The 14,029-nt window shown below is 40.0% G+C and overlaps 1 protein-coding gene across 9 annotated transcripts in view; it reads left to right on the forward strand.

The window, feature by feature from the left end:
• The window catches only part of TBC1D1 (TBC1 domain family member 1), a 191,676-nt gene that overhangs the window by 31,715 nt on the left and 145,932 nt on the right, over positions 1 to 14,029 (forward strand). Inside the window, exon 1 of one of the 9 annotated variants that reach the window (XM_019480540.2) lies at positions 7,326 to 7,412. The exons of the other annotated variants lie outside the window; for them this stretch is intronic. Coding sequence (XP_019336085.2) covers positions 7,347 to 7,412 — 66 coding nt within the window. The 5' untranslated portion in view covers positions 7,326 to 7,346. Of the gene's footprint in view, positions 1 to 7,325; positions 7,413 to 14,029 lie in introns of those variants that run through there. 9 annotated transcript variants of the gene reach the window in all.

Genomic DNA, 14,029 nt, shown 5'->3' on the forward strand with positions numbered 1-14,029 from the left:
CTAAGAAGAATTTTTCTAACTATTTGAGTTGGCCTAATAAAAGATATCGGATTTACTCAAAGAACCTTGGCTGCCTCAAGCTTACCATTACACTTAGGTAGTTTATTTGTTTTATAACTTGTTTTTCCATTGATAGTTAAGCAGTTCAAGACGCTTTCATATGGATTACGTCACAGAGAAGTATATCCAATTTATATATTTGATTTTTAAAAATATTTTTCATGAAACTACCTTTTTTTAAATAAAGAAGCAGAATTGTTGTTAAGATGTTATGAAAAATTAGTTATAATGCAATAAAAACATTTAGGAGAATTTTATGTTAGTTAACACGGTTTGGTTTTGCAGCTACAAAACAGTCCAGGTTTATGCCTTTAATTTGAAATGCAAATGGAAGCATAGCATCTGTCTCAGAAGCCATAAAATACTGGACTCTAAAGAAGAGCTTAACTTCATTCATCATTTTTATTTCTTTGCTGATGGCTAAAAATTATTCTAGTGTACGTCTGCCAGTACAAACAAGATCAGTCTCTACAGGCTTCTGTAATTGAAATCTAACTCTGAGGCATTTCTAAATGTTGTGTCAAGAAGTCAGGGCCTCTTTAGTTTGCCCTTCACAAAAATAGCTTCAACTCAGTTTCTTATGAGACAGTTGGGTGTTTTTGCTTTAGTGCATGCCTCAACAGGTCATGACTGTGGGTGAAGTTTTACTGAAATGAGGCCCTCAGATTTTCAAAGAAGGGTGGGAAATTAGGGGGTGAGGGGAGGGTGGGAGAGTTGTCTTTTTAATTTCCTGAAACACAGTACAATATCTCACCCAGTAGCATTTTCTCATGTAGTCAAGGCTTTTGAGAATTCTATAAAAGCAGAATATAAACTTCAGATATTACATACCAGATTGGAAAGCTCTTCATATTTTGGATTTGGTTTTTTTTCTCCTCTCCTCCTTCACAACGGCTTGTAGGTTTTAACGTCTTAAGAGGAAGTGCTTAAGTGCCACTTAGTGGCTGTCCAGATGAAATGTAAGAGAGTTCTCATGGCAAAAAGTTGTTTAGAACACTTTCTACCACCGGAGGCATTCCTTACTTTGATTTACAGGAATATAGGCTGGATCCATGGTTGATGGCAAATTTCCAGTGAGATTTGGATCAGTTGCTTGGTCTCATATGTCCCATTTTAATGATCTTTTCTTCTAAAATAGTCCTTTTGGACAACCCTTGTGGGTTCAGAAATATACACAAGCACTAAAAAATCTAGTGTTTTAACTAGGGGTGTAAATATTGTTTAAATAATTACCTTTTTAAATGCCTCTAATGATACTGGTTAAATGGTTAAGGAATAACATATTGCACATGTGGGGCAGATCTCCCATGCCTTCCCATCCCCAGCAGATCTTGCTGTAAAGTGGAGCCGGGCACCCCCTTGCCCCTTCCTTGCTCAGCAGCAGCATCTCCCTGCAACTTCCCCTGCTGTTCCCAGGTGGGGACTGGCCCTATGTACTCACTTGTTCTCCCATCTGTGCTGCTCTCTGCGTAGGTGGTGGGGAAGCCTGCTCCGGCCTGGCTGCCGGCTGTGCTGTGCTGCTGCCCCCAGTAATGCTGCAGAAGGCCAGAGCGAGGCAAGCTTGGCTCCGACCAGGTTGGGGGAGGAGGTGGTGGCAACCCCCACAACCCATGTGAAACCGTGGGTGGCAGCAGCCAGTAAGGGGCCTTCCCAGTCTGTGTGGCTGTCCAAGTCTGGCTGCAGCGGGCGCACGTGTGTGTGTGTGTGTGTGGGGGGGGGAATGGGGGGAGAACCATATGCTAAGACAGACAGGCGGGGCTTATTTTTGAATGCTTGCTCCATCTTTAAGGGATACTAGTCCCCTCTTCCCTCCTCTTCCCTCTTTCCTGCCATCTGCTTGCACAGGGAACAAGAGGTGGGGGCATGCCCCCTTCCTGGGGTATCATGCTACTTCCCTTTCCTACCAGACTCTGTCCGGCACTAAATGGTAACTGTAATTCTAAATGGTAACAGTAATGCATGCCTGATGAAGGGTATTTATACCCGAAAGCTTACTAAGAAGAATTTTTCCAACTATTTGAGTTTGTCTAATAAAAGATATCAGAGTTACCCAAAGAACTTTGTTTAACAGTATAAAGACACTTACAGTTTAAAGTTTCACAGCTCTAGTTTATCTGATTTTTCTGCTTTATAATAAGCTTGATAAATGAAGTAAAATGCAGGTACCTTTAGATGCAAAATGCTAACATTGCAAAGGAAAACATTTTCTGGGAGAATATAGTTTATTTGTAAATATTAAATAGACAAAAACAGTGCCTGTTCAACAGAGATTGGTGCCTGATATCAGTTCATGGTCTGGCGTGTCTCTTAGTTCCATTAGCTGGATATCTGATTAGTGTGAAAACATTAACTGTCAGGCTGGCACAAAGTAGGCTTGATGCAATAAGCCCATTTCCAGTTACCAACCCTTAAGAGCCAAATTGTCTTGGAAATCTGTAACTCAAACTTCAGCATGTTGAAGGCTTGATTCTCTCTCTGACATCTATGTGCTACTTATTCCCAGTATTGAGAATTAGTAGTAAATTACATGTGTTCAGCAGCAGGAGAACAGACTTCAGCTGTATATACTGCATTCTCTTTATTCCTCTTACATTTTTACTGTCATGTAACTTTTCCAGCTATTAACAGGAGGCTGTTGGTGGGAGTTCTGCAGGGATGCAAAAATTGAGATAATTCTTCTAGTCTGTATTTGACTGGATATAGAGTAAGGCTGTGCAAAACAGTACCATTCTGCTTCGACTTCTGTTTCGACATTTCAATGGAACAGTGTTTTGTATCAAGTTTCATTTTGTTTCAAAACCACCATTCTGTTTCATTTCGTCGAAACTGTTTCAACATTTCACCTGTAGGCTATAATGGGGAAGCATGAAACTGCCTATAACTTTGTCATTTCTTGCCTGATTCAGATGAAACTTGCAGGGATGGTAGCCCCTTCTGAGGGCATGAAGCCCATAGAGTTTCAAGGAGATTGGTGCAGAGGTTTTTGGGAACCTGCACCTCAAGTTGTTGACAAGCAAAACTTCTGGCACTTGCCAGCAGCAGCAGCCTCCTGTCATCTGGCCTGCCGAACTGGAGGTCCGCACCCTTGGGAAGGCTGCAGGGCTGTGCCGGACTCCTCCTAGGGGTGTGGGCCCCCATCTGCCTGTCGGATGACAGGAGGTTGGTTCTGCTGTCTGGGGCCAGCAGCAGCACAAGTACCAGTCTTTCCAGCGCTGGGAAGATTGGTGCTGCCACTGGCCCTAGACAGCAGAACCAGCCTCTTGTGATCCAACAGGCAGATTCGGGGGCCCGCACCCCTGGAAGAAGTCCGGCACAGCCCCTGTAGCCCTCCCAGGGGTGCGAGCGGGCCCCCGATCTGCCTGCCAGATGACAGGAGGCTGCTGCTGCTGCTGGCTGGGACCATTGCGCAGCCCGCACCCAGCTCCAGGAAGACTGGTGCTATTGCTGGCAGCAGCCTCCTGTCATCCAGCAGGCAGATTGGGGGCCTGCACCACCAGGAGGAGTCTAGCACAGCCCCTGCAGGCCTCTCGGAGGTGCAGGCGGGCCCCTGATTTGCCTGCCAGATGACAGGAGGCTGTTGCTGCTGGCTGGGACTGTCTCTGGTCTTGACCTGTGCCGAGCACCAGGAAGATTGATGTTGCTGCTGGCCCCAGTGGGCAGTCATCTGGTGCACAGATCTGGGGGCTGCACCCCCGAGAAGGCTGGGGGCTGTGCCAGAATCCTCCCGGGAGGTGTGGCTCCCGGGTCCGTACTGGATGACAGGAGGCTGTTGCTGCCAGCTGGGACCGGCGCTGAAGCCATTTAAGCCTGGCTTCGGAACTTGAAACGTTTTGAATGCCCTTGTTTTGTTTGAAAGCTGTTTCAAAGGCTTTTGTTTCATTTCGAGTTCAAAATGCATCGAGACAGCTGTGAATCGAAACACCTGGCAAAATTTCACATAGCCCTAATATAGAGTTTTTTCATGTTTGTTGAAGATTAATTCAGTTTTATGCATTCTAACAGAGCATTCATATATGGTTCCTGGGGACTAAGAAGTTCACAGGAGGCCTGGATAAACAAAATAAAGGTTTCTCTCTGAGACTGTTGATTTATGTACACGTTCCTGGTTTTAAATTTCTGAATATAAACTGACGAAGGCTTTTGCCACATTCCCTTTATGCAGCCTCAACAGTCTGTAAACTCCAAACAAACCATATAAAATTAGTACAAATAAGAGAACTCTTATGCTTCGAGAGTTCAATCTTTGCTTCTGAACTACAAATCTGTTTTTCTCACTCTCAGGAGAGTAGCCCAGACTCTCTTAAGTCATAAACTAAAGAAAGCTTCAGTCAGACAAATTGTCCCCAAGCAGGCTGCCACATTCTTAGTAGGTAAAAGTTAAGGGCTTCCAAAATTCAATTAGATCTTGATACATTCCAATCTAATAATTTTAATCTTATTTTATTCTAACTCTTATCTAATAATCTGATTTGTATAATCTAGCCTAAAAGTAAAATCTAGAAATCTTAATTTTTTAAAATTATATACCTCTTTCAACAATAAACAGTGGCCATTGCTGAAAGCACTGAGGCCAAAATTCTGTCCTGTCCCCCTCAATTCCTTTAATTCAGGGGTGGGCAAAATGCGGCCTGGGAGTCAGATGCGGCCTGCCAGGTCATTCTGTCCAGCCTGCAGGGCCCCTAAAAAATTTAGAAAATTAATATTTATTTGCCCTGGGCTGCCTGTTATGCGGCTCTCGATGGTTTGCCAAAACTCAGTAAGTGGCCCTCTGCCCAACATAATTGCCCGCCCCTGCAGTCTAATTGGTCCTACACATATGTTGTAAAAAGCAATTAAGAAAATACAAAAGAATACCAGTGCAAAATATAATAAATAACCTTTACTACAGAGTTTACAACAGAGCAATAAAATATTTTAATCTATTCAGTCTCATATGAAACACCTCTAGATCATAACTTAGTCAAATATCCCTTCTTGATGTGGCAGGAAGTGCCCCTGTAGAACCAGGAAGTGGATTTTTGGGTAATGAGATTCAAATTCAAGATACTAGCTGCAGGTTAAGCAATGATATTGTACCTGCTTAAAATCCCACAGAAGTTTCACTGGCACCTCCATTTCTCAAGACTCCAAACTAACTCATTTCATTGTATTCCACCCCAGAGGTAGTTGCACCAAAGAAACTGTTTGCTCATTTCTGGTTTTTAAAACTCTTTATCATTGTTTGAGACCAAAGTCTCTCCAATTCTAGTCACTTAGTTTGCTCCACAGAAGCTGACTTTTGCCCCTGTCTGGAGACTGATGAACTCTAGGGGCATGTCCCCATGAGTGCACTCACGCATTTCCTGGGGACAAATAGCAACAGCACATATTTGTACCACTGCTACTTGTCCCTGGGCATGCTGTGACGTGGTATATTACCCCAGGTGAGGTAGGAGAGGCTGGGGCCAGCACCTGGGCTGGGCCCAGCAGCTTTTCTTGGGGTCTTCCTGGGGCTATAGTGGCGGTGATTCAGGCACACAGAGCCTGGTTAGCAGCCAGTGTGGCTCTGGCCGGCCAGGCTCTGGTTTTGGACGTTGCATGCTGTTTCCACGTGCACTGTACCACTTTATTTTGGTGCATTTTTTTAGATACTGGGATTTCTTGGTGTCTGATTTTGCCCCCAAGCACATTAACATATTAACATGTGGCATGTGCATTTTGCGGTGCCTCTAAAGGCTTTGAGGCACCACAGGCTGCACGTTCTTGTTCATGGGGATGCAGCCTAGGACTCCACTTCGGTTATGAGTATACCCGTATGGAGCAGGTGTCAGGATTAGGACATAAGAAATGTCATACAGGATCAGACTACAGGTCCATCTAGTCCAGTATCTTGTGTCTCTCAGTGGCATAGAACGTATGCAGAGTGGATGAGTGTTTATTTATGCAGGACTTAGCCAGACATTTCTGTTCTCCGCCCTTCTTCTCTTACAGTTTCCAGCAATTAGAAGCCCAGGAAGTATTTTGAAGGTACAGCCCTACTACATTTTTAATGCATACTGCTGGATCTATCCTTCATGAATTTGTATAATCTTCTTTTGAATTTGGTTAAATTATCAAGAACAATTATTAAGAAAAAGATAGAATAATAATATTTATTTAATTGTATTTTATTTTTATTTAGCTAAATAGTCTGCCCCATTTGAAAGTGTGTACTAGACCCTGATCCTAAAAAAAGTACAATCTTGCTTATTTGCTCTGTGTGATTTACATGTGTGAAACTGAATGTATGTATTATTAGTGTTTGGCTTGGGTATAATGCGAAAGGGAAGAAGTTAAAGAAGCCTATGTTGAATGACTCAGTTGAAATGCATGCTTGGATTCATGGTTATAGGATAACGGATGACTATTGTTAAGGAATCTTTTGTTCTAACACAAATGGAAGTGCAGTCAGCACATGTGGCAGAAATATGCTGTTGGATCTTACACTAAAATAAGATCCAACGCTTGAATTCTTTGAAGTGTTTCAGCTTTATCAAAAGAACAGATGATCAGTGAGGGCACATTCCTTTGCTACATTTTAACAGTTGTTTTCCAATGCATGGTTATGCAATAATAAGATAAAGCATTAGTGATAATGAAACTGGGGAAAATGCACTTTAATTTTAAAAAAATTAACAACTGGAATTCAGAGAGGTGATTTTTGGGGGTGATTAAAAAACAGTATTTGAAGCTCATTCTTGAAGAGGTTATACTAACTTTTTGTAGTTTCTTAATGTACTGCCAGAGACAGCATGTTGCACAGAGTATGAAGTCCACACTTAGGAGATGCATTTAAAGAGTTAATAAACTGGAGGAGGCATTAGACAGAAATGAGAAACAGCAAGTAAAGCATACATGTAAAGGAATATTATTCATTCAGTATTTCAGCCCCAGTGTATTTGAAGTGGAAGATAATCTATCACACAACAAAGCAACATAAGTGTTATAGATAATTCTATTAAAATACAAATAGTGTAGGTATCAGAGTTATAGTATATGTTAACTATGATCTTGGTATGTTGCCAACACTATTCTGAATATATCACTACACAGGAAATATCTGGTGAAGGAGCGTGGTGTAGCTCCTAATCAAATGAAGACTGACAATGGAAAAGAATCACAGAGGTCTGATTGGTCAATGATGCTGAACGCACTTTTAATTTTAATGAGGTAACTACTGTGTACAAACCAGTCCAGGAAGAGCTAGCTCCATCCTGCTTAAGGTCTAGTGTTTGATTTGCATGAGGGTTAAAACACGGAGGTCTGGGATGAGGGCAACTTTACAGAAATTAAGATTTCTTCAGCTGGATTCTGGAAAGGAAAAGGAAAACATGGTATTTTTTTTCTTTTGTTATCTTTACTTGCTTTGTTAAAGTTAATATTCATAAAGATATAATTGGAGCTGAGCCATTGATATTAGTGGGAATAGGGGGAAGTCCTTTCCAACCAAAAAATGTTCTACAGCTTGTGGGCTACGATATTATCAGGTGTAAATTACTGGAGTTCCACTTGTTAGTAGAACAGTGGAGCTGATTTATATTCCTGGAGATCTAGCCCAATACACTTGTACAGATTTTCTTCCGTCTTAATTGAACTGCTGTTTTCACTGAAACTAAATATATTGCTTGTTAGGTTCTAGAAAATCAGTGTACTTGGTTAGTGTGAGTTTTGTCTAGTTGTTTCAATATCTTGGTTTTCTTTAATATTTTTTTTTCTTTTTTTATGGAATAACTCTGGTTTTCAAACAGCTTAAGTGAAATTCCAATAGATGCCTTAGAGTTTCATTCAAGGTTTAGAAATGCTTCCTTGAGGCATCCTAACTTCTCACCATCAAGTGTTATATGTGTTTCTGTCAAATTAGCCATGTTCAGCTTTGTGCTTTTAAATATTTAAAGGCAATATGAATGTTGCATTGGAAAGTAGAGTTTAAATTGACAGTAGAACTTGGCTTTTTAATGGTGAGAATCTAATTTGTGATTATGGCAAATAAAACAGTTACTAAGAGATGTAGCATCTTTCCATGTTGCGCAGAACAGTCTACATTTTTATAGCAACCTGGTACTGCAAAAACTAACTACTCACATATTTAAAACTAATCACTTGCACAAGTAAGGATCAAGGCCTTGCACTGTAAAAACATATGTACAGAATTATTTTATTTGTAATATGTGTGTTTTAGCTGAAGTGATGTTCCAGTTATTGGCAGTATTTATTTGTGGTTACCTATAGCACATTGTAAAATTATATATTTTATAACTAACTTTTATTTTAATCCTAATGAAGAGCTGCTGTGTCCATTCTTTATTTTCTTTGTGTCAGGCCTGTCTGGACAAATAATTTTCTTATAGTTATCCATGATTAAAAGCAGAAGTTTTTATTCAGTACTTCAAAATTATATAATTTCCAATGTGCAGTGTTCCTCCACAAAGGAAATGAGACATTCTCAAATGTTTACTTCCTAGCTAAATAACTCCTTTTAACCACATACATTTGACGTTGAGGGGTAGTTTATTTTTGATCCTTAGTAGCTGATTCAAAATGAAAATTTACGCAATCACACGTTCATTTATTCGTTATTTCAGTTCTTTGCAATCCTTCCTTTTTTTACTCCCTTCCTTTAAACTTTCTAAAGCTGTTTTTTTTTTTTTTTTTGGCCAAACTGTTCTTTCCCAATGACTAACCACAGAAATCTCTAGGGAATAGTTCAAGACTCTAAGAGAAAGGAAATGTAATACTTACGTGTGGGGGAGGAAAGATAGTAGGAATTTGGATGGTGTGAATGAAAACCTTTTTATTGTGACTTCTCTAGCATCAGACATGGGTAATCTGCATTTGATTGTCTTATTCCTAAAATCATTGTCAAAGAGAGTCTTTCATCAGGTATATTTTATTGATATGTCTATTTAATTTTCATGCTCCAAAATGTCTCTGACTAGAGATACTGTGAGTGAGCATGAGTGACAAGCACTAAAATTGTCATCACTTTATTTTCAATATTTTTAAATGTAGTTTATCATAGAAATCCACTGGGGTTTTTGCTTTTTTTTCCAAGCCTGGGAGTTTCCTACCCCAGTTCAGGCTACCAGACAGCACCCTCTAGAGCAGTGGTTTGCAACCTTTTTATTCCTGAGACAGCCCTTGATAGACTCAAGGCACCTCACAGAAAATGCCGCTCTGAGTTTTCACTCATTTTTTTACTCCAGAAAAACAATAAAGCAATTCTTTTGTTGCAAAGAACTCAGAAAGACCACACCAGGTCAGAATGCTTTTAATGCAGTGGATTCCTATTTGAAATCTCTGGGTTTATCTTGTGAATCATGTTTGCACATCTAACAATGCTGACATTGCCTAGCACTGTGCAGCACCCTTGAAAGGAGCTCGAGGCACCCTGGGGTGCAACAACACCCTGGTTTAGAATCACTGCTCTGGAGCCAAGGCTGCTGTAAAGCAAGCTGCCTGGGTGAACCCCCCGCACTCGCAGGCAAAGGCCTTACAAGCTGAGAGAGCTAAGCTACCTCTCCCTGGTAGTTTGGTCTTTGGCAGATGTTTTCGCAGTCGAGAGGACTAGGTGACAAGAAGGGCTCCCCTTGCTGTGCTGGACGCTGCATGCTGACACCTCCTCTTATTCCATAGTTTCTATAGCTTTGGGACAGAGATGCTCTATAGCAGCAGTTCCCAAACTCTGACAGTTTGCTCGCTACCAATTTAAAATGATACAACCTTACGTACCACCAGCAATTTTTGTCATATAAAGTAATTATAATAAATCTGTTAATGCGTACCATTGACAGGTTGTCTTCATACCACTGGTGGTACCCATATCCCAGATTGGAAAACACTGCTTTATAGCTGTTTACCATTTTTTCCCCCACCCTTTCTCTGTTCCTCCAATTCTGTAGTCTGGAAGCTACCAAATATCAGGTCAGTCAGCTGAAGAAATGCTGGTGAATCTGAACTATGCTAGTGTTGGTGGTTCACAGAATTATAGGGAAAGATTTAGCATCACTCTTTCTACTTACTGTGTAATCCTCAGGTTCTCCCTTGTTCCTTCCAGCCCTCAGGCAACAAGGCTAGGAACAGACATTACATAAGAACTGGTATAAGTGATCAGAAACCAGTCTAAATTTCAACGCACATAAACAACTTTCAAAATGTCTGAAACTGGTTTAAGATAAACCTGGATGGATGTAGTATCAGACTTAACTGATTTAGGTTAAATCGCTTTACTGAACTTCTGTTCCAGATCCCCTCGACATTCAAGTTAACTCACAGTCCCCCAGCATCCCAGGATGCTTTGTGCCTCCTCCATAAGCCTCCAATCACAGGGCGGGCAAGCTAGCCTTGGCCCAAGCTGTCTGCTCTAGCCAAGCAGGGAGGCATGGCTCTAGTGCCCCCCGGGCTTCTGGCCTGGGCTACTGCAGGAACGTGGCTGCATTTTTGGAATCGGAAGCGAGTCTGTGTTCACTTGCTTATTGGTTCAATCTATGCATTTTAGACTAACCTGTGAAGATTGACTTGACTCAGCCTGAAGCTTTTTGACTGTCTGTACTTAGCTCAAGTGATCCTTTACCTCAGGAGCCCAACTGAAACAGGGTCAACTGAGTCTTCACGTTTTACTCGGCTCTCATCCCTTTTGTGCTTGGAGTTTTCAGACACCCTGAATCCATCTTGCACATACTTTGCAGAAGTGAATCCAAACCATAAAAAGATCCTTGGCCATGGACTCTCCCTGGTTTATCAGCTTTTCCTCCTCAGTCCCACTCTAAGCACTGGGAACAAAAGTTATCTTCTGCTTTGGGTCTCTCAAAATATGAGCTAAAAATTCCATTCTCAGAAAGATGGGAGGAAGAGGATCCTCAAAATAGGTTTTCTTTTGCGCAAAAAAAAATTTGTCAGTCTGATAAAGGACACTTTCTCCCCCCACCCCATTGACCATTCAGAATCAGGTAATTCAGGTTGCCTGTTCTTGAGCAAAGATGTGGAAGTTTTGGTTAATTAATTAATTCCAATTCTGATATTTGTACCAGCAATTTAGTATTTCCTGTTACCCAGAAATGCCTCAAAATGAGCTGTAAGAAGAGCAGGTTTACTTTGCCTATACTGGAATCTTCTGAGGGAAAACTCTTTTGTGAGATGTAGTCCACACCTAAAAAGAAGACTTTTCTCTTCATATGATCAGTATAATTAACCTTATGACTAGTATAATTAATCAGCTTATTCCAATTTAATATTTTAAGATTATTTTCTTGACTCATTCAACTAATGCCTTTCTTTGTGCTCATGTATTACAGTTTTCTTGTACTGGTATATAAAATGTTATATACGTTGTCCTATTATGCAGCAAAGCCTGATAAAAGAAGCAGAATGTTTGAATTCCCTCATATGGTAATTTGTTTTGTTTAATTTAAGATACAATTTTAGCCATTCAGGCTACTCCATCTCTCCTATCTGCTGTTGCTTCGCTCCACAATTGATTTACTTATTGCTTGGCTCTTTCTCCAGGTTCATCTGTGAGGCAAAAGGAAATGCTGAAATGACTGAATCAGTAGAGAATTTCAGCATTTATGAATTTTGTCATTACCAGGGCTTGAAATAATTACCAGATTCTAGCTAAAGACCTAAACCTACAGTACCAGTAAGAAAGATAGGTGGGCAGTATCCAGATGAGAAGTGCAGTTCCACCTGTCACCATCTAAGGAGCTGTGGAAGAAAGGGAAGCCCATGGGAGTTTGTCCCTGGACACTGGCTGGGATGGTTTTTCTTAATGCCCTGTGATTGGCCAACATCTTAAAAACTTGAAGCCCCTCTTGACTTCTAGCTACTAGATGGGAGAAGGTGCTTGGACAGGAAGCTCCAACATCTTCCAGTGGGGTTTTTGGTACTTCAGCTATTACAGTGAAATCCTGGTTCCATCAGAGTTAATGAAAAAAGTTTCCTTTGTTTCAACAGGAGCAGGATTTCATTCTTGAAATGTGAACACCTGTGGACCATAGCCTCCATAACATAACATTATGTAATGTTGAATTTATTGTGTAATGTTCAATTTATAGTTTAGGCAAGAAAATGATTATTTTAGTTTTGTTTAATAGCTTTCTTTCTCTTATTCCTGGCACATACAAGTTTGTTCTATCATCCACTTATTTAAAAATGTTTTTCTCCATATCTTTTCAGGTGTTAGTTAATAGTCCTAGTTCTCACCTAGCTATTTGGGTAGGTTGAAAGCCACAGGTTGGGCTATAGATCAAAGGAAAATCTCCTCCCCCTCTCCCTACCTTCAATAGATCCACATGAGCAGTTTTGCTTGTCCTAGTTTGCTTCTCCATGTCTAGGCACAGGTGGAATGGAAATCTGGCATTTTTAAGCTATTTCAAGTACTGTTAGAGTGATGTTGTAGTTGTGCTGGTCCAGGAAATAAGTGAGAGGGAAGTATTTTTGTGGGCAGTATCTTTTATTGAACCAGCTGCATGGTTGGAAAAGATTTAAATCAAGATTTTGAATACAAGGAACCCAGATTGTTGGTCCAATACAAGGTGTCACCATGAAAACCCTTGCCTCTAAGCAGTTTCAAATTCCTTTTTTAAATCTAAGTATATTTAGAAAGAGGGAACAAATATCTTTAAATGTATGGAACTGTTTGCCATCAGCTACTCTCCTTTATAAGAAAAGTGTGACTATAAGTGCAACTTCATTTCCTCCTCCTTTTCCATCTGGTTGGGGAAAATGAATTATATACATGTATAGAAGTAGAGAGAAGTAGTTTAGTGGACTTGCATTTCAAGAAATCCAGGGAACAGATTAAAACAAATAAGAAATAGTAAAAATGAAGAATATTCTGTAATGAAGGGTCAAATGCATTATGTAACTGGCAAGAGCCCTATAATTCCCTTGTGTCCATGTTTATCCAATTGAATTTGAAGGCCCTGCCCATGCGTGAGAACAGAATTTAGCTCCAGGAAGGCAGAGAATGGTATAGGGTCATGAAAGGGCATGTGTACAAAGAGCTAATAACTCAAAGTAAAAATAACAGCAAACGAATATTCAGACTGGGGAAGTTCCTTTAAAAAAAAAAAAAAAAAAAGGATTGACTTGGGTCTACTTGTTGTTTGTGCAATGGAGCCTTTACACCTAACGCTGGCCACCACTACTCTGAGCTCTGTGCCCATCTCCCCAAAGCATTCAGCGTGTATAATTTGGAAAGCAAGGAACAAGTTCTCAGTATTAGTAAGTAATCAAACCAGACTTCTCCCTGATCTAAAATCTTATGAAATCTTGCTTAGTGTTCTTACGCTTAGATTTCTAATGAAATCTCAAACGTAGTGCACCCTTTTAAACTTGACTCTCAAGCCAAAAAGCATAAGGGAATTTCACTAAGAGTATTCTTCCTATATTGACCAGAACCCAGATTAGTGGATCTACTAGGTATGATCTTCTAATTCCTTTTTTCAAATGCTGCTGCTTTTTTTTTTTTTTTTTTTTTTTTTTGAAAGAGGATGGCTATCATTAAGGAGAAATATGTTCTACTTTTTATGGGAGTGGGCAGCTATACAATATAAAGTTCCTTTTTTTGTAATGAGGTAAAGCAGAAAATGTGGCTTGAAAGTATTCCTGTGCATAATTATGACTGTATTTTTTTAAATAGTAGAAAATATATCTGCTAATGTTTTCCGTTATATCATCCACTAAATCATGTTTTTAGTTTAATGATTGTGTATTAAGATAAGGGTGTATCAGAAGCTACTCTGTTTTGTTTATACTGTACAAATGTATTCCCAACTCTCTTGAGTTTCTCCAATTACCAGAAATGGATATACAATACTTATTGAAGAGAAGTTATTTCCTTAAACTTTGCACAAGCCAGATTTAAAAATAGAAAAACAGAGATTCTAATTTAAACCATCAGGCATTTTGAAAAGGGACAGTTATTCATATTACATTGCTAAAAATGTTTTTA

Source organism: Alligator mississippiensis, chromosome 2, assembly GCF_030867095.1.
Source record: "Alligator mississippiensis isolate rAllMis1 chromosome 2, rAllMis1, whole genome shotgun sequence".
Classification (NCBI taxonomy): Eukaryota; Metazoa; Chordata; order Crocodylia; family Alligatoridae; genus Alligator; species Alligator mississippiensis.